Here is a 24,895-nt window from a genome sequence, read left to right on the forward strand (position 1 = left end):
GAGACATGCCACAGAGATGAGAGACTAGACTTATTTCCTCCCCTGGTCAATCCTCTGACGTGGGCTCTTTGTTCCAGACGGGAGCTCCATGCCAGTTGGCATTCCTGAGATGCATTTCCTGCGGACGTTCAAATGTTGTTGTGTTCCCTTTTCCCTTTCAAGTTTTCATGTTCTCCCTTGGGACCCTTGGGAGAGATTCTGGTCTGGGCTCTTGGGTTGCGCAAAGACCAACTGGAGGGTTGAGAGAGTGGGTGAGTGAGTGAGAGTGAGACCGTGAGACGGGGCTGGCGCATAAAAATAGCAAATTTGAGGAATATTAGCGAAGAGGCGGCGTTACTATGTACGTGTTTGACGAGGTAGCGAAAGAGGCCGGTGTCAGACCACTTTGTGAGGTTACTAAGGCAGGTAGGTACCTTGGGTCCGTACTTTGTATCTTTGGGCTCGGCCGACCTCCACATTTGGTGACATTCGGTGGACGTCATAAGGTATTAATCAATGAGCCATCCTTGGACGTGGATTCGTTTCTCTATTTCATCTCGTGGTTTGGAGACGAATGAAGTCGGTACCGAGAAGGATCGCTTTGCTGCCTCCGTCGATAGTCGGACATAAGCCAACAGCTCCTTGACTGCAAGAGCATGTGGAATTGGGGAAAGAAAAGAAGTCCAAGTTCGACTGTTGGTGGAATCCCAACTGCAACTGGGAAGAACGATGAATATCCGGATGGTACCTTCCCGCTCCGCTGACACCGCCGACCAGATTCGGTAATACATTGCAGAATGCCACGCTGATCCCCGCTGCTAACCGGCGACGATACGGAAAGGGAAGGCTTCGAAAGGGACGCCAGACATGTCTTTCAGCCCAGTGTTGCATACCTGTCCTGCACCAAATACAGTGGCCACGGCAGGCAAAGGAGATATCTTACCCGCAGCCGACCTAACAAATTGGGAATGCTGTGACAATCCAGTGTCAGGAAAATGGGGACAGGCCACTGAAGGAGAGTCAGAAAATGCAAAGGGGAAAAAAATCAAAAGATCCAGGCAATTTGGGCTGAGTTGGAACGAGGCAAGCAATGTCCATCAGGTTACAGGCTTACAGCCCCTGCGCCTGCCCAATGATAGGTAGCACCCGAAAAGGCCCCAGCGCAGGTGCCCAAATTTTTGGCTTCCGCTTTGCCAATCCCACACCAGTGGACCAGTCGTGCCAGTGTACCTGTGGATCCACACTTTCCCCTCGCACCTCCCCCTCCAAAGTGCGGTGCTTTTGGTCACTTTCGGTCATTTTGGTGTGGTTTTGGGTGGGTAGGAAGTGGGAAGTGGGAAGGTGGGAGGGAAAAAAAGTGTCCGCTGCCCACAGCCATGTGAATGAAAAGTCATTCAGGTCGCTGGCTGACATGGCCTGGCCCTCTGGTTGGTCCGCTCACCTTTGGTCCGCCACTGTCTTACTATGGTACTTGTCATTTGTACCTACCACTTGTACCTACCTTACGCCGAAACCCCCTGTACCCAGCCTGTGGGTGGCCTGTCCCGAGCGAAGGAGGAACGGCTTGGGCGGGCTGAATTTTCTTGAATTTGTTAAACCTTGGAGCCGGCCTGTTTCCATTTGATCCTTTCTCCTTTCCCTTTCTTCAACAACACCATTTTGGTGAATGCAACCACTCCTCCCTCTGAAAATGCCTTGTTGACTGACCGACTACTCAAGAAACCCGATCAAACACCAATGCCTAGTAAAAACGACACTTACGACATCACTTCTTGCTCATTCTTCCGCCGCCAGATGCGCCGAAACCCGAGCCACCAAAACCTCGAGAGAAACTACGAATCTGACCCGCGCGACGACCCCGAGCGACGACGAGGCACGATCTCCGTGCTTCACTCTTATCCATAACCCTCCTACCAAAGTGACGGCCACTACTGGTACAGGGCGCGACCGGGACACCGACGCGCGCCCCTCGTTCACGAGCAATCCATACTTTTACACGGAGCGGCCACCTTAAAGCCTTGCCCGTAAATCACCACCACCACCAACCCAGCCATGATTGCCAAGGCGACGCCCGCACTGAACACGGTGCGCGGCTTTCAAAACACCCCCGTCACTTCCGGCGATGAGGATTCCGACTACGGCGTTTGCGCTACCCCGCCTCTCTCCGCGAAGCGCTCCGGCCGCGCTGCCCTCATCGACGATGTCGTCAGCGCCAACTGTAGCCCCAATATGCGCGGGGCCTCCTCCCCTGCTGTCTCGGGCATCGCCAAGCTGCGCTTGCAAATGGAGCCTCTCAGCCTCGACAACTCTTCCCGAACGAGCACCTTGACCCTCAACGGCAGCAACGGCCACGGCGGCCTCTCCAAGGGGCTGGGAATCAGCAGTGCTGTCATGAGCCGCTGCGGGAGCCAGGACGGCAGTCAGAGTGAGGCTGGCAGCGAGCGTTCCGAGACCGGGTCTACGAGCTATGAGGTCAACCTAGAGCATGACTACGTCGACGAGAGCGTTCGAGAGCGAAACGGACACATCGTGCCCATCGAGGGCAGCAAGGACGTTCAGCGTAAGATGACGGCCGACGACTTTGATCCTCTCCGTTGCCTAGGAAAGGGAACCTACGGTACCGTGCTTCTCGTCAAGCAGCGCAACACCGGCCGGCTTTACGCCCAGAAGCAGTTCAAGAAGGCCTCCCTTACTGTGCACAAGAAGCTCATCGAGCAGACCAAGACGGAGCGTCAGATCCTTGAATCGGTCAACCGACACCCCTTTGTCGTCAAGCTCTACTACGCTTTCCAGGACCACGAGAAGTTGTATCTGATCCTCGAGTACGGCCAGGGTGGAGAGCTGTTCACTCACCTGAGCACTGAAAAGATGTTTGCCGAGCCCGTCGCTGCCTTTTACATGGCAGAGATGCTTCTGGCCATCTCGCACCTGCATAGCACTCTGGGTGTCGTGTACCGTGACCTGAAGCCCGAAAACTGCTTGCTGGATGCCGAGGGCCATCTGTTGCTCACCGATTTTGGCCTCTCCAAAGTCGCGGTTGATACCTCAGAGGACCACTGCAACTCGATGCTTGGAACTGTCGAGTACATGGCCCCCGAGGTCATCCAGGGACAGAAGTACGGAAAGGCGGTCGACTGGTGGTCTTTCGGCGCGCTGGGCTATGACTTGATGACTGGCAACCCGCCCTTCCGTGGCGGCAACCATGCCAAGATTCAGCAAAACATTGTCAAGCAGAAGCTCGTCATGCCGTACTTCCTGAGCCCCGACGCCAAGGATCTCCTGACGCGCTTGCTCAAGAAGGACCCCAAGAAGCGCCTGGGAGCCAACATGCCCAAGGACCTGCAGACCATGAAGGGCCACCGCTTCTTCCGAAAGATTGACTGGAAGAAGCTCGAGGCCAGAGAGGTCGAGCCGCCCATCCAGCCCATGATCACCGACCCCGAACTCGCCGAGAACTTTGCGCCCGAGTTCACCGACTTGTCCCTGAGCCCCGTCATCACGGCCAAGGACCCGTGGAGCGCCATGTCGGCCAAGGAAGATGACCCCTTTGGCGGCTTCAGCTTTGTTGCGTCGAGCAGCATGTTGGAGAGCCACGCGTTTCGATTCACCACTGAAGTCTAGATTGTATTGTCCGTACACATCAGCAGCGCTAGACGAAAGAATATAGAAAGATCTGGGAGTGCTAGGCGAATAGCATGGGAAAAAGTCTGGGAGCCTCATTGTGAATTGGCGCGGCCACTGGGCGCGCGCAGTACGGAGTTATAGAAGCAAAGCAAAGTCCGTTTAGCCTTGGGGACTGGCAGTCTCCAGGCCTTCACTGCCTCGTTCGGTCCATGAGCGACGGAACAGCCGAAGCATCGAGATTCGTTCTGTTGTTGGTTGTTTTTTTTCTGGTGCGCATCGCTAGTCCGTAGTTATACTTTCCCCCCTTGTTCGGTATTCATTGGGCGAAGCATCGTCACGATAATATATACGAGTTTTTTCCTGGTTGCCTTTTTTGTTGTGCCCCTGCTTCCTCTGCTCCCCTTGCTTCAAATACTTTCGGCGACAGGCGCATATCGCGCCAAGCTTCAGTTTTGCTTTGCAATCCAGTGGCTGGGATTTGGTCTTGGTCCTGGCACTTTGTTGTATTCCGTAGTCAACCGCGCGCGAGCGAGCGCTTGCTTGGCAAATTCACAGATCTCAAGAGGGGGGGGGGGGGGATGTGTGTTTTCCTTCAAGCCTGGCCTGGGTCCCTGGGTCCCTGGGTCCCAGAGCCTTAGGACCTTCTTGGCGGTAATCTGAACGTTCGGGAAACCGAAAAAAAGGCCATGACTAGCTGCCAAGATTTCCAAGACCAAGACGCCGGGGTGGGATTTCGTAAACGGTGAAGGCAGGGAGTGTCAGTCGGGGTATTGACTAATAGGTAAGAGAAAGTCTGTTCATCCTTTCCTTACTAAGACAAGAAAATACCAAGAAGAAGACACCGAGAAAGGTAAAAAAAAGATGGGATTACGCAGGCCTCGCTGGTGATGTCCTCTATCTTGCTTTCAAGCTAGAAGCTAGTCTGTTGCAGAGGCCTTACCTTGGTATATTGTAAATCAGTGATATGGGGTATAAGCTTGCAGCGTTCGCTGCATCACGATTCCGAAGTCATCATGTGTTAGGTCGCGATACCTTGCTTACCTTGGCCCGGGCGGGTTTTCCCTGAAGGTCAAGAGGTTTCGGTACACGGGAGGTTTTCATCCTCCAGGATCGATTTGCGCAGATGATAAGTAACAAACAACGAGAACCCGAATGCTCCGGCGTCCAAACCGCTGCTCCGCGTGGAGGGAGGGGTGCATATGTTGAATCCCAGGACTTCGGATTGCTGGCCTCGAGGATCTGGAGCATGTTGTCGATGCATTTCGGGTCATTTTTCTGATTGCCGGGCTGCATAATGAAGGATCTCGTTACTTTGGCATCAAATAAGTGTGCGAATTGTTTCATGAGCCAGGAGGCCGAGGGCCATGTTCTGAGCGATGCTGATGATTTCAATATCGGATGGTTGCAACGTTGTCGATGCTAGAAGTCTCTTTTTGCAATGTTTTTGCCAATCGTCACTTTCTCGCTTGTCAGACTGAGGAAAGGTGAATAGAGTATAGCGCAAACCAGGTCCATGGTTACACTTGTTGGCAATCCGTTTAGACCAGACGGACAAAAGATCTTACCAGGGCAGGGCAGTATTGACCACGTTGGATTTGAAAGAACAGGGCGAGACTAGATAGAACTTGGCGTCGTTTGCGCAAAACTCGTACCCGCTTCACTCCTGACTGACAGCAGTCAACGGGAAATGTTTTGCGCCCAACGAAGCTTGGACCGAGCTTGCATTTACCTGTGATCCTGGGCAGAGTGGTCGCTGCTGGGGAATCTGGCTGGAATCTGGCGGTGACATTCATTCGTGATCGAGCTTTGAAAGCTACGCTGTTGATAGGGTATGAAAACAGTAAATGAGCGGTTGAAAGAGCCGGCGCATTTGGCGGAACTATCGGACCCCGGGGCGCCATATCGAACAGAGTCTAAATCCGAATACAGACTGAGGTAACCGGGGGATTGGGACCCGTGATGTTACATTGTCCTGAGAAGTTTTGACCCAACGCAGAAATAAGGTAGTCGGCTAGCCTGCTCGTGGGCCATTGGAGTCGAAATTGCTTTTGACGTTTGCTCAGCCTCCACAAGCTCTGCCCTAAACAATAGGCTAGACAGCATGTCGTGGGATTATGAGCAAATCGTGGCCGTGGTGGTTGCGAAGGTGGAGGTCGCCCCGGAACAACTCATATACGGCGCGGGATGATAGTTGCACCATCGCCTAAGCTCAGCGTTGCAGTGGACCTTTCCCCGACTCGCGGGCGGCCCATTTAGTGCAATTGCTGTGTAAGACTGTTGGTCAAACTGGGGAACGGGAGCAAAAACCTCCCATCGGCAAGGTGAAGCCCCGCACTCGGCCCCACACCGGTAACGGCTGCCGTATTGGGTCATCGAGATCGTCACGAGGAGCCCATATTCGATGTGTTCGCTGTGAGCTCAGGTTGGTATGATACGGAGTAGTCAAATAGAGATCATCGGGGATTTGAGTTTCGCTGGCGGCGTCACGACAGGCTGGGGTTGCTTTTGCAGCATGGCGAAGCTGGCCGCCGTTGCTCTTGGAAAAAACTTTGCAAGTCGTAACGAGTTGCCTTCATGGTTTCACGGTCTTGTCGCATCATCATCTGACACTATCCAGTACTGGGCGTATCAACCATGCCGTCGTTGTATCGAACCCTATTCGAGGTACAGTGGCCAGGAAGTCCCTGGGTCAATCTGTTTTCGCGAAGGTCTACGTCCAGTTGATAATGGGCATACACTGGCAGTGTTTTGCGAGGGTGTAAACCCAGTTGATGGGTGTAAGTTCGACTCTGTGATGCTTAGATTCCCGCCAAGTCAAGCCTATGGGCCCCCTCACTGGCTATTGCAGATCGAGCCCGTGAATATACTAGATGTGACGAGTGCTGTCAAGCAGAAGCCATTGGGATGCTTTTGGCTTGGCAATGTGGTTGAAGCGTGGGGTAGATCCCTGAGCCACACCAAATGACGCAACTTTGAAGCTGCTTTCGGTTTCTGCACTGGCAACGACGATGTACGATTCAATGTCTCCTTGAAATTTGTGCACCTTGGTGTTTTGTGTGCTGTCTGTGACCTGCTGAGAAATACTCGGCCATCACTGGCCGTAGACGGAATTCGGGCTTGCAGCTTTGACACGAACAGGCCTGCAAGTCAGCCGGTATCCGTATCTCAACTTTTCCGTGTTGCAGATGTTGAAGGGCCGCGCCGCATCCAAATAACACGACCTTCAACCGTCCAAAGTAGACGACAGTCATCTTGGGAATGCAGATTTCGGATTGAAAGGCATCGTTACCTAAGCCAAGGAACAGCAGGAACCGGCAAATGCCTGCTCAACGTCGGACGAATAGACAGAACTGTATTGTTGTGAGCTCATACCTTGCAGTAGCAAAGTTTCATCTTCTGGACATGGCGTCAAGAGCGGGCGGATCGCAAGGCTCAAGATCAAATCCTTCCGAGTTTAGCAAGGAGCTTGGTAGCTTCAGCCATCCTAGTAGCTTTCAACAAGGTCTAGACTGATGATATCGACCACTGTCGGCGATCTGCTATCCTTCTGGCCCGTCTCTCAGCACTCTGTCCGCTTTCTTGAATTGGCAAGAATGGAACAAAACATGGAAGCATTGCGCGTCCTGCATCGGTGCTAATCTTTCTTGTGCCACTGGTGCCGTCTTAGTGACAAGATTTGGCAACCCGGGACGGGTGTGCGGATGCTTAGTTGGACGGTTTGATCGCCTTTGCTTCCCTAAATCTGGTGTGCAGGCTTCACCAGTCCGTGAGCCTTTCTCACACCCACATGGTTCAGTAGAGACCGACTTACACGTGTTTGGGCATCGGAAGGGTCGCAATCCTCGGCCAGCGGAAGATGGGCCTTGACCGACGATAGGATCTCGAAGCATTCCAAGGGTGAGGCCTCGCGGGAACGAAAATAGGATTGTCCATCCTTTCGGTGACAGTGAAGGCATCGGGCTGAGACGCAGGAGCAGGGGGATGTTGGGAAATGCCGAAAGCTGCGGCTGCCGTCAGATAAGCCCCTTCCTTGGCGACAACGTACATCGTCAGCAAGCCTGCTGGAAATACTTGGCGAGAATGCTATAGGCGCATGTTGTGAGTCGTGAGAGTGATCAGCTATGATGTTGGGAGATTGTAGATGAGCACAGATCTCGAATCGCCGCGTACCTCAGTGGTGCCGACTGAGCACAGGTCTCGCTGCGTGTTCTAGGCACTTTCCCTTTCGATACACCGGACATTCTTAGCAGGTGGGCGTCATGAGAATGGAAGCAAAGCCCTGGATTGATCCTGCCGTGAGTGAAAGGTACTTGGAAGCCTGTGAACACGCTACGTATCTACCTGGGTACCTGAAAACATATGAGATGCTGAGGTGCCTTATCTGCGTTCAACTGTACGTACACAACATCTCAGCCAACATGCAGGTGCATCTCGGGCTGTCTCTACGGTCTACCAAGTGCATCATGCGCTTTCCAACAGCTGTCACAGTATTGGACAAGGCGCATGGTGACGATGGATGCAACCCGAAGGCGCGGCTTGGTGCGCTTACCCTAGCGATCGGTGCTCCGTTCCACATCTTTTATCTTTCCTCTGGTTCAATTCGCCCTCCACGGTCCAAGCCAAGAAAAACAACATGACATGCTTGCGTATGCTTTTCTCACGCTCCAATGTCCGATAGTTCTGCCCTCTACTGTGTAATACGGACAATCCCAAGAAACACTGTTTCTGACCAAGGCTTATGGCAGCAGACACCTCAATCACCCGCGCGGCATCTTTTTGCCTCCGGGAGGCTGAGCCCGCCAAGCACATCCATTGGTCTGTTCACCTTGACCTTTGCTCTTTTCCCAACTTCCCAGCATGGTCGTTGCCTTTTCAGCAAACTACGCACGCACATATGCAGGGTATCGAGAGCCATCAACAACAGGCGTTTCGTTTGCAGTTTCTCTTCGCCTGCCAGGGCTACAGGTACTCCCCTACCCTCTTCTCTCATCTTGTTAGAGTTCGTGCCGGACAACTGGCTGCCCACGGCCCCAAGAAAGACCAGCAGAAACACCCTGCCAACCCACTAGTCCCATCTGCGTAGAACTCTGGTGCTTCCCGCCAGGATGGTCCCGGCCCGGACCCTTCGACGGCCATGCTCTAGATGGCATCTGATTGTTCACACAGATTTGCGACTCCCTTACTGGGCGAGCAAGCGGAACTTTCTCTGGCCTACTCGTCACTAACTATCTTGTACATGTCAACTATTCATGCCACTGTGTCACAGCAGGTTCGGTCAAGGACTCAATGGGAACCAGATGCTCTCTCCCAGCAGCCCCCGGACGGACCAGGACTTCCCCTTCGGCATTGCAAGGGCTGGGCTAATCTCTTTGCCCAATCATATCCATTCCAATTGTGTCTGACACCCTAAAAGAGAGTAGACCGCATCCAAGACACGCTGCAGGGAGTCAAATTTACGACCTGGGGAGCCTGTGCCTGATTAGTCCATCTTCCCATTTTTTAGGCTTTACTGGCCCGGGGAACGTGTTGAACCGACCGGGTCCGTCGACGTGGGCCCAACTCTCAGTTTCCCCCCATGGCTGGCCATTTGTCTCTACGACACGAAGCTAGCAAGCTACTAGCTGTACTATCAAGCCGACAGCAGCTCCTCATCTGCGTGGCTGTGTTAGCCAAGATGTGCCGCCAGACACATGCTGATCTCTAGCCTTCTCTAGAGCGCCTCCAACCAAAATCACAAATAATACCTGATGGCAGAGTGTTCCGATCCAGCCTGCAGCCGGCCAACTTATGCGTCGGTTACAAGTGCCCCAGGGGTCATCCCCTGCGTGGCTGGACCTGTCAGAGAAAGTCGACTCTCACTGCCCGCACTCCCCCAAGCAGAGCGCAAGCAATGAAGGGGTGGGCGTGAAGGATGGAAAGGCATGGGCCAGGGCCTGACTCTCGGAACAGACTCGAGAAGTAAAAACGGGATGACTTTGTGCTAGTGTATGAAGATGTCGCCAAGATCTCATGGAAAACGACGTGGAGAAAGAAGAGCAACTGCCAATAAACGCAAATCATAGCAAAACGGTTGGCAAAGGGAGCAAAGCCACGGTGAAAGCTCCGGCCCCTCTCTGTTCGCCGCTTTGAACCTGGCATCCGCACTGCACATCTCCGCCATCGACTACCACGGAGCTGGATTGCCGTCGCGCGTCCGTCACATCTTCATAAGAACCCCCGGAGCTCCCACCCTTCTACCCTCCATCCAGACTCCAACTGCCGTGTCACTCCAACATTCAGTCCGGAGCCTCCCTGCATATCACAACACACACCAAATATGTACGTTACATCCCGGCCCCCACTCCATCCCGCTGTCTTTGATTTAAGATCCTCTGAGGCCTCCATGATAGCTTTCATATAGATCTGAACTAACATAACCAACAGTCACAACCACGATACACACGCCTTATCAGCGAATACGATGAAGGCCTTCGCAGCTTCCTCTCTAGCGGCCGCGCTCTGTATGTCTTGAGCCATCCCTCCCAGACCACCGATACTAACACTTTCGACAGATGCGGCGACAGCCTCCGCTGACGCTATTCAGGCGTGCCCGAATACTGATGTCTGCTTCCGCGTTGCTGTCCCGGCGGCTTCGTCCAGCTCCGGCAGCGGCAACATGTACTTCCAGATGTCTGCTCCGACCAGCTACCAGTGGATTTCCCTTGGCACGGGTTCGTCCATGTCCAACGCCAACATGTTCCTGATGTACGCCGACGGAAACGGCAACGTTACCATCAGCCCCCGCACTGCGCGCGGCCACAACATGCCTACCCTCTCGTCAAGCACCACCCTCGAGCTTCTCAGCGGCTCCGGTATCGTGAACGGTAACATGGTCGCCAACGTCCGCTGCACCAACTGCGCGTCCTGGAGCAGTGGTTCCATGTCCTTGAACTCGGCTTCCAGCTCCTGGATCGCTGCCTGGAAGTCGGGCAGCGCCCTCAACTCTGCCAGCACTAGCCAGAGCATCCAGCAGCACGACGAGCACACCAACTTCAACCTCGACCTGACCCAGGCGACAGTCCAGACCGACAGCAACCCCTTCACGACTACCTCGGGAAACAGTGGAAATGGAAGCGGCAGCGGAAGCGGCAGTGGCAGCGGCAGTGGCAGCGGGAATGGCGGCTCCACCAGCGGCGGCGGTGGTGTTGTATTTAATGGAGGCGGTGGTGTTTCGTCCAAGGTCCTCCTCGCCCACGGGATCATAATGACGATCGTGTTCGTTGCCCTTTACCCCATCGGAGCCATCCTGATGCCCTTGGTAGGCAAGTGGATGGCTCACGCTGCTTGGCAGTCGGTTGCCTTCTTGCTCATGTGGGCCGGCTTCGGCACTGGCTACGCTTATGCTCGCGACAACGGTTATGTGAGTTGCTTTTTTTCATTTTTCATCGTGAACCGGGAGATTGCACTCCCTCGGGTCGTTTCCAAGACCCTCCACAACCCAGATATCCAGGATCGCAGTGCTGATACCGCGTAGCTTTTTGCGCAAACCCATACCCTCCTGGGTACCGTAGTTGTTGCCCTCTTGGCCGTGCAGCCGTTCCTCGGTTACGCCCACCACGCCTACTACAAGAAGTTCCAGACCCGCGGTGTTGTCAGCCACGTCCACATCTGGTTCGGCAGAATTGTGATGATTCTCGGCATCATCAACGGTGGTCTCGGTCTCGAGCTCGCTAGCTCATCTCGGGCCTATGTCATTGCGTACTCCGTGGTTGCTGCTATTCTCGGCGTTGCGTGGATTGGATCCGCCGTTTGGGGCGAGATGCGCAAGTCCAAGCGCAACACCGTCAAGCGCGAGCAGAGCCACGAGTCTCCGGATTCCCAGCAACGCATCCCCTACCGTCAAAAGAAATAAGCGCTCGGCCTAGCTTGGCTCGGGGGTTTGTTATGGATGGCGGCAAGAATACAGAGGGAAAAGACCATATGGGATACAGAGAGTAGCCTCTAATTTGTTTTGTATAATCGTTATACCACAGGTGGCAGTGTGCCGACCTTGCCACGTCTACGAAAGATCTGGGCCGCAGTATGAAGACACGGCAATTCGGGTAGAGCACGGAGTTTGTGGCGTTGTTGGTGTTGGGTTTCTTGAATGATAGCTTGTGCAATATCGATCACTTGATCTAAACCACCGATATTTGCAGGTGTGATGGATAGTCTTACAAGCTTTGAACACGAGCCCTCGACTATTTGTACGCATCGTTGTGTCCTTCCATTCTAATCTGATACGGGTAGTATAGCAGGGTGAGCAACGACGATGAAAGTTACAAATATACCGGAAAGCAAGAGAGAGAAAGACGCCTTTCCATCAACACACTTCTGCAATATCTTGTCGCTTGTCTCGAGAACAAAACCAAATGGATCAGTCGAGACAGATATCTAGCATGGTAGATGACTGAATACCGAATCAGCTCGACTTCGAGCTCAGCGTACAACAGCAGAGACACCTGATGGTGACGAGAATGACGGAGTATGAGAGACATGGATGTATGAGGTCATGCACCAAAAAACCGATTGTTGCAGCTGTGAGAGAGCTAGCCCGGATCGCCAGAGGAGCTTAGGCCAAGCTTGGTCCGAACAAAGTGTGGCAGTTTGAACTCTCTTGGTGCGTTCTGGTAGGTGTGCCCGGCGTCAAGTGCCAGCCTATGATGTCGGCGGTGGTGGTTTGGTGGAGGGGGGAAGTTGACGAAACCGTTCCTTCTTGGCTGTCAATTACTCCCAATGACCACCTCTTCACCAGCTAGCAGTCGCCTTCCCGACCAGATCTATACCAGAAAGAAGATGGGCAGCGCACGGTAAAGTGTCATCGGTCGTTTCCTCACGTGATATCAGTCCACCCGCCTCCGCTTGTTGTTTCCCCGACCCGCTGCAGCAATGCGTGAGAGGTGGAAAGACGTGGGAAAGTGGGGAAAGGCAGCAAGAGAAAGACAGACAAGTTCTACGCCTGGAGACCTGAGGCATCCACATCGCAGCGGTCGGCTGGGAATCATTGCGTCCAACCAGAACTGAACCGGCTCACTCCAGCTTTTTACTGTCCCATCCCGTACAAAACCCTCAACCACCCGTCGTCCGCCTCCCTCCCCCCATCCCCCCCGGTGTCCCCAATTGAGCCAGCCACCACCCACATATCAAGATGCTCGTCCAATTGTCCAGAGCCACTGTACGTCTCTCCTCTCCTCTTCCCGTTGTCGTGATGATGATGTTGTTGCCGTTGTCTTGTCGCTGTTGGCGTCGGCCTCCGTTCGGACGCGCGGACCGTCGGTCGGAAATCAAGGAAAAAAACTGACGACTTTGTGCCCAAACAGCGCGCCGCTTCGGCTGTCTCTCGGCTGGCGAGGCCCAGCGCCGTCCAGATGAGGGGATTCATCGCTCCCACCGTTTCCCGCAGAGGTTCGTCAATATTTCTCCCGTCTTCGATTTCAATTGCCCCCCCAAGGAGGAAGAGCGAGGTTGCGTTCGATGCGAAAGCGTTGGCCATTTCGGGTTGCCGGTGCGGCTAAAGGGAGGCCAAGCTCCGAAGCTGGGGAGTGCGCCTCGCTGTCGGATAACGATATCGGTCACGCAAACCACTTGAACATACTCGCCGTCCATCACATTCACATCGACCGTCCTACGCCAATTAATGGCCTCCTACCTCTCCGATCCGCCCGTCGCTCCTCCTCCCCTCTTCTTCCCATGCCGTCGCTGTCGTCGTCGCCCCAAAAATTCTTGCTCCGAACCCGTTTCACTAACCTGCAATCCCCGATACAGCCGACTTCGTCCAGGAGCTCTACCTCAAGGAGCTCAAGGCCTACAAGCCCACCCCCATCAAGGAGTCCGACTCCCAGGGCCAGGTCCAGACCTTCTCCATCCCCGCCACCCCCAAGTCCCCCGAGGAGGCGGACCTCGCCGCTAGCCTGAAGGAGTACGAGAGCATGGCCGTCGAGGTCGAGGGCCAGGACGCCACCGCTGCCGCCAACGGCGAGCCCGTCAAGCACGACTGGCTCATGATTGAGGAGGATGAGGAGGAGCCTCACCACTAGAGCGCTTCGGCGACGTGCAAAACCGTTATTGGAAAAGAAAACAAAAAAGTTTCAAAACGAACCACACCGTCCCGGATTCCCCCGCCGAAAAGATAAACATCGTCATCAATCCTCAAGTGATGGGAGGGAAAAGTGCTTTTCCGACCTTGGCTTCTGGGTTTGTAACCTTTGCCGCTTGCTCCGAACCGACCAAAAGGAGTGGGAAACGTGTTTTTGTGATTGAGAGGAAAGGAGAGAAGGAGAAAGAGAGAGAGGAACCCTAGAAACGAGGGGAAAGGTGTGCTGGGAGGTGGTAATCCCGTGTATATTGTCCAACTAAACCTCGCTGGCTAGGAATGCTATTCGCATGCGCTTCAACATCCTCGGTCCCTTTGCTTATGTGAATATGGCTCACGTCAATCATATGTGTGATTTTACCTGGACGTTCTCGACCAACAACCACCATATTCCTGCAGCTCCCATACCAAATGGATCAATACGACCTCATTGTGTCTGTTTTCCAAAGTGACAATTACTGTCGCAAGGGCATACCTGACCCTGGGCCTCGAGCGAAGACATTGTGGGGAACCCGGAATCTCCCGAACAGAACCACCACCACAACACAGAATCGTCGTCAAGCAGAGTGTCCTTTATCAAAATACCTCTGATGCTCGGGCAATGGTGGTTCCTCAACACACAACTCGACGGAACCCCCGCCAATTGCTTCCACCAAAAATTCTCGGGACGAAAGAAAAAGAGTCATCTACATTATGCTACGGGGTCTTGTTTTCAATGCACACTGAAGGTGGGTTCGCGTAGTTCCTGGGACAACAAACAAACGATGTCTGATCCACAACGATTATTATGCTGGCTACCGTTTTCAGAAGTAAGAGGGTGGACGGGATGATTTACTGCTTGCTACCCACCTTGCCTTTCTTTACTTTCCTTACCTTATCTTCCTTCCTTAACCTTCATGAGTTCTTCTTGATGGCTATTTTCATCCTTGTCGCTACTCTCCTTTCTTGAATCATCTTTACCTACCAAATTCATTTTCTTCGAGGAAATACATACTGCCAGTCAGAATGGTAGCTACAGACTTGGCATCTTACACATCGGAGAATACATCCCTCCGTTGTCCACGTGTATACAGCTACGAGGTTGAACAGTTGGTAGCATAACCTTCCGGGCATACGACCAGCCCATCTGTGGATTCGAGTACCATACAAAAACTCCTTTTCCTCTATTCCCACAACTGCAGGCCGCATCGGCAGCGAGTCATATCGAGGAGGGGGAAGTTTCTGCGGCATCGGCATGATCGTTCTGTTCGCTGATGAGGTATTCCAGAGGCACAAGAACATCAGCAGTGGTGATAGAAAGAGTGATCCTCACTCATGTGTCAATCAGGGACGTTACTGTATGGTCTATTGGTAGTCTTGGGCGTCGCTACGACACAATCACGTTGGAAGGACACGTCAAGAGAACCTAGTGTCCTTTTTGTCTTATTTTTGTTTTCAAATATAGCTAAAGCTAATTAAGCAGTATTACAGACGGCTTTGTGTAGAGCTGATCGCTTTCCTCTCTCACTTTCTTTCCGTTGGCGGCCCCTCCTTTCCTCATCGGTACCGTCCACCACCCGATATACTGCATGGTTGTTGACGATCGATACAAGGGTTTGTCTGTTGGATATCTAGGCATCCATCAAAACCCCCCTGATTCAGTCTCCAAGACCCATGAACCATAAGATTGCCCCAAACGCTAAACGTCTGTCGCAAAATCGCAGTATATCCTATAGGGAAGACCAATTTCCCCTCCTCCCCTTTGGTACCACTCCATTCGTGAAAAACACATCCTCACAAAATGCAGCGATGCCTGTGTATCAGCCTCATGTATTATATGCGGATGATTCCTGTGGCAACGACTCGTGGGAATATAGAACAACCACATCATCCGATAAAGGCATCAGAGTCACCAGCATCAGCATCAGCGAGCGGTATGCAGAGCCTATTCATGAGGCCTATCGTCGTTGTAGTTATTGTTCGTGTCGTGTAAGTAAAGCTCTTCGATTAGCATGAAAAGCAGCATTCTGAGGGGCCGATCAGGAATCCGAATGTTCATCGCTTCAGCCCAAAACGCCATGTACCGATTACACCCCCCCAGGCCCAATGATCACATGCAAGGTTTGACCGCCCTTATGCACTGAAATCCATGAATGTTCGTTTTTTTTGACTTCGTAATGATGATGACCGTGTTTTGCTTCTGCAAGAGAGAAAAGGCTGTGTGTGATGGAACTTTTCTTTGTCCTCAAAATAGAACCCAAAAACAAATGACCCAGAAGTACCTTTGGAAAAAAAAACCAGAATGCACAAAGTCATTAAACGTCAAAGTGACCGCCACCAATCATCTGCTCTTCGTTGGTGGTTGTGCGCACAATGCCGCTCATGCGATTGCCTCTCTGGTTCATATCCTCCAGGTCATCCCAGTCATCGTCCTGGTGGTGAGAATCACGCATCTCTTCGTCATCGTAGCGGCCCTTATCTCTCATGTGATCGTCGAGAGCGCTCTCGTCCACAAACGTGAAGCCCTGGAAGTTGGCCTGCACAGAGGGTGAAAGGGGTGTCGATGTAGCGAATCCCTTGGACAAAGCAGCCGCCCGTTCATTAAGTGAGCCGTTGTTATCAAGCGCGTTGGTAAACTCGGGGTCAAAGTACGACACATCTGTGGCAGAGGTCAACTTGGGCTTGAAGGGAGGTGTGATGAGCTTCTTTGCCAGAATGTCCCAGTCAATGTCGGCAAAGAATGGGTGGCGCTTCAACTCCTCCGCATCGTCCGTCGCACCAAGTCTGTGCTTGGGGTTCCTGTTGAGCAGGCCCTTCACGAAGTTGCGACCCTCCTGTGACAAGGTGTCCCGAGGAAATCTGACCTTGCCAAAGGCGATGTTCTTGTATATCTGTTGGGTGTCCTCCGCATAGAAGGGGCTCCAACCGCAGCACATCTCGAAGACTAGAACTCCCAGCGACCAGAAATCCACCATCTTGGTGTATCCCGACTCGTCAAGGAGAACTTCGGGAGCGAGGTACTCGGTTGTGCCACAGAATGTATTTGTGGTATCGTTCTTTGTCAAATTGGCCTTTGACAGGCCAAAATCACAGAGGGCAATATGACCATTTGCATCGAGCAGAATGTTCTCTGGCTTCAGGTCACGATAAACGATATCGTTGTTATGGAGGTGCTGGATGGCCAAGATAAGTTCTGCGATATAGAACTTGGCTCTGCGCTCATCGAAACGTCCTTCTTTCTGGAGATGCCAGAACAGCTCACCGCCAGACATGTAATCGGTAACCAGGTAGAGGTCTGATGGCGTCTGGAAGGAGAACTTGAGGCCCACGATGAAGGGCGAGTCGGACATGGCTGTCCGAACCAGGATGTTGCGCTCACCAACGGTATGGGCGACTTCCTTCTTCTGGACAATGACCTTCTTGGACAGGACCTTCATGGCGTAAATGCGTTCGGTATCCTTCTTCCGGACCTGGTAAACTTGTCCAAAGGTACCCTTGCCGATCAACTTAAGAATCTGGAAGTCTTCCGGTCCAAAGTGCTTTCTCTCCGTTCGCTGGTAGACGGCTTCCACGTAAATTTCTCCCGTAGGCGCATTCTCCGCCATCGTGTCGGCGTGTCCCTTGAGCTGGAACCAGCCACGTACTGGGTTGCTGGAGTCCCTGTTGGCCTGGAAATCGACTTGGCCCAAAAACTCCTCTCCCTTGTCGGTGTGGTCATAAACGGAAATGTCAACCAGCATGTTCGAATCAACGACATCACTGCCGGAAAGTCAGCCATCAACCCAAGTACATCAACCAGTGTGCCCACTTACAATTCTGCCTCGGCGTCCCACTTTGGACTGGTGAAGGATCGGCGGGAACGGTTGCGGAATGTGTTATAATCGGAAATGCTGGTGTTGCTGCTCTGGCGGCTGCGCATAGGAATAGACATGACCGGGCGGCCTGAGTCGCTGCCTTGTCTTTGAATCGGGATGCCTCCAAAGGAGGGGGCCGGGAGGTTCACGTCATCCTCCTCTTCAACGGAGCGCGGGCCTCCTGAGATGAGCTCGCTTCTCTGGAAAACGGCTACGACGTACGGGTCCTTGGCACGTCGCAAGCCCTTGGCCTCAACGATCTTGATCGTGAGTTTACCGCGAGCAGCGGGAACCTGAGCGCCGGTGGTGCCGCGCCGGACCGGTGTCTGAACGCCGCTAGGAGGGACCGTCTCGTTGCTGCTTCTCTTGGAGGTCGACCTCTCCTCAGCCTGAGAGGGCTGCGCCGTTGAGAGCGCCCTTGTAGGAGTTGGTGGACCGCTCTTGAATCCCGCAAACTGTGTTAGCTTCTTGAGCTGATCAACTGACGAAGAGCTGTGAAGGGAAGCGGCTTTCTGCGCTGAACCAACGTGGAAAGTGATGGGGGATGTTGGTGTGATGGGCTTGTGAAGACTGGGGTTTGATATGTGATAGGCATGCACAACCGAAGTTGTGACGATGCTTGAAGGTTGGGACATGAGGGTGAGGCTGTGGCATTTTTGCGGGTAATCTGTGACGCCTCTTTGGAGCTTCGGTCGCGCAGATGAGGATGCCGCGGACCGTGATTCTCCATATCGCAACGACAGACTTCTTTTCAAAAGTCCCGCCGACGACCGTCTGGATATCGGCGGTGTCGGGTACTGATGTGTCTGAACCAGTGCCATGGATGAAGTGTGTGGTGATGATGGCCGCTCTTCGGGGTGGGGGAGTGATGGGGATGTTGGTTCAGGATCGCCACCGGGCACAGCATCCACTGAGCTGACCTGAGAAGCCTTCCCGTCCGTCTCGACTTGTTTCGTTGAGGGACCAGGAAGCGATTGTCCTCGATTGCGATCCGACGCGACAGGGGCAGATACAGAATTGTGAGAAGAATCTGTACGAACCTGGCCGAAGTAGCTCATAATGCCCGGCAGGCGTTTGTCATGGAGGTCGGGTTGAGGGGTCGCCACCCCGGAGCGGGGCGTGTCAAAGCCGATCTGATCCGCGCCATCTTCGTCAGGTGCGGCCGCGGGAGTCCTGCTGGGGTGGTTAACAGTGAGATTCATCTTTAATTGTGGCGGATACTGCGCGGAGGAGGGAAAATCGTGGGTTGAACAACAGAAACAGAGGGATAACACGCTGAGCAACACAGCGAAAAGCGGAGGCAAAATTTAGAGTGAAGAGCTAGCTCATGACGGCTGCCAAGACCATGACCACACTTGGGTACTTGTCGTGAGGACGAAGAATTGAAGCGAGGCGGAGTAGGGAGGAGTTCTGCCTTGTGTGCGTCCCTCCGTGTGTGCCTCTGGCGGAAAAGAACGGGTAAATTTTTTCTCTCTCTTCTCTTCGTCCTCGATTGGGCTTTGGGGTGGGAAGCAAGGATGCCGTCGCAATAGCTAGCCGGGTAGGTAGGTAGTGCAGTTCGGGGGGGATGATGCAAAGGACCAAAAGTGAAGAACCGTCAAATAGAAAACATGAGTAAAGTGGACTTTTTTGTTCCGAAGACGCCCCGTCTTCATAGGTCCTCGAACACTAGTCAAGGCCTTGGATCGGAGGTTTTTAGTAAATGCAATGGCGGGGCAAGGACACTGGGCGGGCGGAGGGGGGAACAGGAAGAGGGGAAACCATTCAGACGACGCGAGGTGCAGGGAGAGCTTCAATGCTGACTTGACTAGAGCAAGAATGACTGGTTATTCCTCCTTTGGTCGTTGGACCATTGTTGGACGAGTCAGGCTTCTCAACTTTGATAAGCCTCTTGCAGCATTGGCTCTTGGACTGGCTCTGGCGTCCTGGCCATGGCGGCCCCCGCGTCGCTACACCTCTATTTGCCATCTTCTAGTTCTTGTCGCCGCATTGGCGACCGAACGAAGGGTTCAGGTAAGGTAGGTAGGTAGATGAACATGGGTAGGGGAAGGGATGGGACGAGGGGTACGTGGTGATTTGCATGTGCAAGCGAGTACTGGATGAGGGGTGTAACAGGACTTTGCACTGATGCGTCGTATATCACCCTCACCCACGACATGGTCCACGGAGCAAAGGTCAGCTTCAGGTATGCCTGCCACCGACGCCTACCCGCAGCGAACGTGTGCCGGTGGGGGGGAGAACCAGTCAAGTGAACAAGATCTTAGACCACGGTAGGATAGAGCGAGAATGGGAATGGGCTCAGTTGTTTGCAGCCTCGGACACTCGTCCGGGATCGTCTGGGGTCCCTCAGCGGTAGGCTGAAAGAGCCGTTGACGGCATCGGCCTCTGGCACTAGCCAAATGAGGAACGTCCTGACAGAAACCCATCGGGTGCAGGAAGTGAACAGGCGACAGGAAAGGCCCCTCGTTCGCCAGCCACCCCTCCATCGCCACGCTTTTGGGTAGTATGTGTCCATGTCCGACGATGACATGCCGCATGGAACGGGCAACCTTCAAGAAGAGAGGCTCCGTCCAGGGTCCAATATGCGCCGCGGGGAAGATCGGGGGTACCAATGGGAACATCAAGATAATGTGACGGGGTGGTGACAGGTAATGAAAAGCGTCGATGACATATGAGGAGATAGGGTCTCGAACACCCACCAAGCCTAGCTAGCGAGTGATGGAGACAGGAAACGGTATTTTCCATGGTTACGCAACTCCAGCTTTGAAGAAGCAACCAGGCGAGAGGCAGGCAGGCCGGGGTGAAGTCCCATGTGTAAAGGGGAATAAAGGAAGGATATCAAGCGAATAGGAAAGGCGTCACAACGCAAGCCGAATAGAGTGAGAAAGCAAGCAAGCTAGCGCCACAGCTTTGACCGAGCACGCGGTGAAGCGGTTCAATCAACTGGCCAGTGCAGGATTCAATAGAAGGGCACAGAGACAATATGAAATCGGTGTAAAAAGGGGTCCGAATAGGAGCAAAAGGTAGCAGGCAAAGAGGGTGCAAAGGGTGCAGAGCAGGGCAGAGAGGCATAACAAAAAATTGCACATACCTAGAAGTCGAGCCTGACATCATCATGGCCTGTGTCGCGCGCTTCAACAGGTCGAAGCCGCCTGTGTTTGTGTTTGCATGTGCACCCTCGGAGCCGGACATGGTTGCTGGCTGGCGTCTTTGTGTGACGGACGGTGAAGGTGAAGGCCTAGTCGAGGCAGAGGCCTGAATCCTTGGTTGACGTCAAAACAGGCCCGTGATATCACCGCGATGCCGAGGGATTAGTGGGCGCGAGAGACGAGCGGCAAACGGGGGTGAGGTCTCGCGCAGGTGTGTGCGTGCGAGAAAGAGAGAGTGTGTGTGTGAGTGAGTGAGAATGCGGTGTGAGAGTTGTGAGTTTGGTTTGTGAGAGGAAGCGGCGGCGAGTAAGATGCGGCTGGCGTTGCGGTTGCGGTTTCGGTTGCGGGTGATGTGATTTTTCGGAGGTGAAATTGGAGACTTGGATTTTTTCTCTCGCTCTCGCTGGAGGGTTGAGAAGTTGAGAGAGTGTGAGAGTGGGATGGAGTGAGAGAGAGCCGGACCACGCTATGAGATCGGTTGCCTTCAGGTTGTGTGCGTGGGAGTGGAGGCGGCAGGGTGGAGGCGGTAGGGAGGGGCGGACAGGAGCCACGAGAGGGAAGGCGTGACTGGGTCCAGTTGAGACTCGAGGTTTGTTGCTTCCTGCCTTTTTGCCGTCCTTCTTTTTGCAGGTACCTTTCCAGGTTGGTGTCCACTGTCGGGTACACAGCGCCGACTGGCCAGCTGTGGAGGCGAATAGAGGTAGGTACGCCGTGCAAGCTGAACTGAGTTGCGACTTTCCAGTCAGTCAGTCATCGGTGGAGGGGGAAAAGGAAAGGTTCAGTACCAGGCCGGATGGGACTCAGGAGGACAGAGCGGCTGCGAGCAGTGAGGTGTCACCCGTTGGGTACGGGTCACTGGACGGTACTCTTGTAAGGTAAGGTTGGTGTAGGTACCTTGAGTGCTTGGGTGCTTGGGTATCGTGAGGTGTGAAAGTGGGTCAACAGTGACAGCGTAAGGGTAGCAGCCCAGCCAGTGTCGAATGGACTGAGGTTATCCAAGCTAAGGCCCGAATGGAAGCCAGGGAGTCCGTGATGCTGGTGATGACAGCATCCAGTGAAAGCGAGAGGCTAGCCAGAGGGGCGGATCGTGAAGTGGCACCCGTACTGTGGTGGAATGTATGTACTGTAATTCTCGACTCTGGAGGATACTACTCCGTCGAGGATTCCGGTTCGTGAGGGGAGAAAACGACCCGATTCTGGGAACCTGGAAAAATTGGGTTCGAGCCTTCAAGGGTGGAGACGGACGAGTCGAAATGAGGTCAAGCGTTGTAGAGTTGGCCTTTGAGGTGAGGTGAGGTGGGAAGTTGGCCAGTGAGGCGCCCCCGAGTATTTCGTGGGGTAAATAATAAAGCTGACCTGAGTGAGTCCCTAAGGTAATCGTCGGATCGGTGAGACGAGGTGAGGTGAGGTAAAGAGGATGTGAGCATAAGCATGAGCGTGGGAGTCGGAACTCTGCGAATGGCAGGTTACAGGCGAGGAAGAGGAGGAGGTGAGGCGGAGTGAGGTAAGAGGCGTGGGAGGAAAGCGGCGACCCAGGTTCAAGAACCAAAGCCTGCTCTTTCTCTTTGAAAGTGGGGTCCTTGTGTGGAAGGAAGGTGCCTGTCACAGAGGCTTTACTCTGCACTCGATGGATAAGGTAGCCACATGGATATCATTCCCAATGGTATGGTGACGAGAGTTGTCATATGGGAAAGCCCTGCCCTTTCTACCTTGGGTCCCAGGTCTAAGGTACGGAGTATGGTAGAGGTCAAGAAAAGAGGTCAGGAATTCCGATCCATCTCTCACTTGTACGGTCGACGGTGTCAGGGAGAGTAGTCACAATCTAAGGTGCCGGTGGAAGTCGCGATGCAGGTGCAAGGTAAAGGTACGGTATTAGCCCGCCGGCCAAAAGATAACCCCACATACAGTCTGAAAGGTATCTATCTATCTTACCTTAATCAACGGTAGCATCTACATACTTTTACAATACCTTACAGAGTAGATGTGGGAGAAAGCTGGAGAAGAGTACCTAAGTGAGGCAGCACCAAGACACCAAGACAATCAGATACCGCCACCCTGTATGTGTGTGCGTGTGTGTGCTCACATACATTAGTAGGTATGAAGAAAAAGTTCAAGAGACTCCAAAGTACGGCCACTCCGTACAGAGCTCGGAATGCCGTTTTGGGGAGTTTGAGACTTTCCAAAGTGTTCTGGATTGCCTCCACAGCATTCCACAAATCAACGGCCAATCCGCCTGTGCTTACCGCGCTCTGTGCGTCCAATTTGCGCCCCGGGAATAATCACAATGCGACTGGCTGGATGACTGCATATCTAGAGGTATCTGGTATTTGCCCTGGTGAGACTGCCCTGGTACATGCTTACATACGGTAGTGTCGACGGAAGATATCTCGCGCTGCATCTCGTCGACACGTACATGCTACAACTTACAGCCCCCGAAGCCGATGCAGGCGCAGGTGCAGGTGCAGAGCAGATGCAGCAGGTGCACCTCCCAACTCGCTTGTACCTCTTGCCTCTTGCATCCGCTTCCACTTGCACCTGTAGGTACTCTTTCACGGATTCCCTTTTTGGATTCGCTTCTCCCCTTCTACCATACCTTATTGTACGTACTCGACTGCAGTAGCCATCCTCGCCTGTTTTTCGGTGCCCTCCGCCAGAAGCAACCATGAGACACGCTTTGATATCTTCCTCAGTTGACCTTGAGTTAGAACCTCGAGGTGTCTGATTCATTGCCATCCTCAAAAGCTGACTTGGTAAGTCATTCCAAAAAGAAACGCCATGTCTTCCAAGTTATACTTAGGTTGCCATCGCGCCACTCTTCGGCTAGGCTTGCTCCATTGCAGGGGAGCATTGTTCCAGACGACCTTCTAGAACAGACCCAAAATCCAGAGAGGAATGACCAGCGCCTCTGGCGCCTTGAACCAACCGCCACGCGGAGCAGACTTACCAGTCGTGCCAGGCTATCTAGATACCAATATCAAACATCATCTCCGGGCTGAGCGACACAAGTCATTGCGAGGAAAGCGCCGCATTACTACGCTACGGATGAAAGACTTTGGCCATGAATCTCTTGGGCGGGCCCCAGGGCAGACCTGTGGGGGGCTTCGCCGGCTTCCCTCCGAGACCGCCGACCCAAGGGATCCTCCTCGGGAAACCAAAACGTCGACCCGCCGGCGGGCCATCCCCCTCCATTCGACAAGGGCAACCCGCGAGCGAACCGCCGGGGTGGGTGCGCTGGTGGGTGGGCTTGACGGACGATGCGATTGACAAGGTGGATGAGTCAATAAAGTCTCGACGAACCAACATCCACATCGCCTCTTCCACCGAAGCATTGGCTGCAACATAACACCATGCCAAAGTACGGATACCTAAACTATTTCGCGGTCTCGCCCTCTCTACGGATACCCGTCCCCCATTCACGCGACTGGAATGTACAGCTACCAACACGGACAAATGACCCCAAACACCACACCAACAACCTAGCTATCTTATCACTTATCGATTCACCTCCGGCGATACCTGTACCTCAGTTGTGATCCATTCGTTACCTTGCCGAGCCAAGAAGGGGCTCTGCTTCGGCCTGCCACAACCACTCAGCACCTTCCATCGCCTTTGACGCTTCTCCATCTGCAACAACTTGAATACATGCACTAGCGGAATAAGACATAACCCAGACCTGGATTATCTCTCAGGACAATCCCAGCTTCAGCCTTCAGGATATCCGCCACTGTCTTCAGGCTTCCTTCCGTATTGTCAGCTTTTGACGCTATACCACAGTACAGAACATAGAACCCCAGTCCATTACTCAAGTTCGCCTTCACAGCTCCCATCTCTCGATAAAAGTAAAATTTCTACCGCCCACTGTGGGGTGGTATCTGGCACAAAGTAGCTTCGTGGCAATGCGGCGGTCAGATAGCCTATTGACCGATGAGTTGCCAGTGACTCTCCTGTAAGCGCTGACCGGCATGCCAGTGTAGGCCATTGCTTCTCTTAGTGTGCTGATGGGCACTACTTACTGTTGTTGCTGAACCAAGACACTTTCTCTCGATGGGGAACGTTCATGGCATGGCAGACAAGGGGCAAGACTTACAGTACTCCAATGAGGAGCTCCGTTTGCAAGCTATGCCGACTTGCCTAGAGACAGGACATCATCAGCTGTTGCGGTATTCGAGGTAACCAATCGCATACAATCGTCATAATGG

At 53.5% G+C, this 24,895-nt stretch overlaps 4 protein-coding genes across 4 annotated transcripts; 3 read left to right on the forward strand and 1 right to left on the reverse strand.

Annotated features, from left to right (window-relative positions):
* Positions 1 to 1,633: 1,633 nt before the first annotated feature.
* HER10_EVM0007505 (uncharacterized protein) lies at positions 1,634 to 4,008 on the forward strand. Its single transcript, XM_035477060.1, has one exon. It carries the CDS (start codon positions 2,032 to 2,034, stop codon positions 3,598 to 3,600), a length of 1,569 nt encoding a protein of 522 aa, XP_035335090.1. The 5' UTR covers positions 1,634 to 2,031; the 3' UTR covers positions 3,601 to 4,008.
* Positions 4,009 to 9,114: 5,106 nt separating this feature from the next.
* HER10_EVM0003718 (uncharacterized protein) lies at positions 9,115 to 12,371 on the forward strand. Its single transcript, XM_035473383.1, has 3 exons — positions 9,115 to 10,103; positions 10,155 to 11,002; positions 11,117 to 12,371. The coding sequence occupies exons 1-3, from the start codon at positions 10,064 to 10,066 to the stop codon at positions 11,492 to 11,494; spliced, it is 1,266 nt and encodes a 421-aa protein (XP_035334826.1). The 5' UTR covers positions 9,115 to 10,063; the 3' UTR covers positions 11,495 to 12,371.
* Positions 12,372 to 12,673: 302 nt separating this feature from the next.
* HER10_EVM0003396 (ATP synthase complex subunit H) lies at positions 12,674 to 14,383 on the forward strand. The gene is made up of 3 exons (XM_035473073.1): positions 12,674 to 12,796; positions 12,942 to 13,026; positions 13,387 to 14,383. The coding sequence occupies exons 1-3, from the start codon at positions 12,770 to 12,772 to the stop codon at positions 13,656 to 13,658; spliced, it is 384 nt and encodes a 127-aa protein (XP_035334804.1). The 5' UTR covers positions 12,674 to 12,769; the 3' UTR covers positions 13,659 to 14,383.
* Positions 14,384 to 15,124: 741 nt separating this feature from the next.
* HER10_EVM0011344 (uncharacterized protein) lies at positions 15,125 to 21,087 on the reverse strand. The gene is made up of 3 exons (XM_035480777.1): positions 20,639 to 21,087; positions 17,506 to 18,720; positions 15,125 to 17,452 (listed from the first exon to the last, which is right to left on the reverse strand). The coding sequence occupies exons 1-3, from the start codon at positions 20,737 to 20,739 to the stop codon at positions 16,009 to 16,011; spliced, it is 2,760 nt and encodes a 919-aa protein (XP_035335365.1). The 5' UTR covers positions 20,740 to 21,087; the 3' UTR covers positions 15,125 to 16,008.
* Between the last annotated feature and the right edge of the window lie 3,808 nt (positions 21,088 to 24,895).

Source organism: Colletotrichum scovillei (genome assembly GCF_011075155.1).
Source record: "Colletotrichum scovillei strain TJNH1 chromosome Unknown Contig00004, whole genome shotgun sequence".
Taxonomy (NCBI): domain Eukaryota; kingdom Fungi; phylum Ascomycota; class Sordariomycetes; order Glomerellales; family Glomerellaceae; genus Colletotrichum; species Colletotrichum scovillei.

Coding starts and splice junctions, on each gene's coding strand:
- HER10_EVM0007505 (XM_035477060.1), top strand. CDS start 2,032: ATGATTGCCAAGGCGACGCCCGCACTGAACACGGTGCGCGGCTTTCAA.
- HER10_EVM0003718 (XM_035473383.1), top strand. CDS start 10,064: ATGAAGGCCTTCGCAGCTTCCTCTCTAGCGGCCGCGCTCT. Junction 10,104..10,154: donor CTCTCTAGCGGCCGCGCTCT/GTATGTCTTGAG, acceptor CACTTTCGACAG/ATGCGGCGACAGCCTCCGCT. Junction 11,003..11,116: donor ATGCTCGCGACAACGGTTAT/GTGAGTTGCTTT, acceptor GATACCGCGTAG/CTTTTTGCGCAAACCCATAC.
- HER10_EVM0003396 (XM_035473073.1), top strand. CDS start 12,770: ATGCTCGTCCAATTGTCCAGAGCCACT. Junction 12,797..12,941: donor TCCAATTGTCCAGAGCCACT/GTACGTCTCTCC, acceptor GTGCCCAAACAG/CGCGCCGCTTCGGCTGTCTC. Junction 13,027..13,386: donor TCCCACCGTTTCCCGCAGAG/GTTCGTCAATAT, acceptor TCCCCGATACAG/CCGACTTCGTCCAGGAGCTC.
- HER10_EVM0011344 (XM_035480777.1), bottom strand. CDS start 20,739: ATGTCCGGCTCCGAGGGTGCACATGCAAACACAAACACAGGCGGCTTC. Junction 18,721..20,638: donor ATGTCAGGCTCGACTTCTAG/GTATGTGCAATT, acceptor CCACCCCAGCAG/GACTCCCGCGGCCGCACCTG. Junction 17,453..17,505: donor TGGGACGCCGAGGCAGAATT/GTAAGTGGGCAC, acceptor ACTTTCCGGCAG/TGATGTCGTTGATTCGAACA.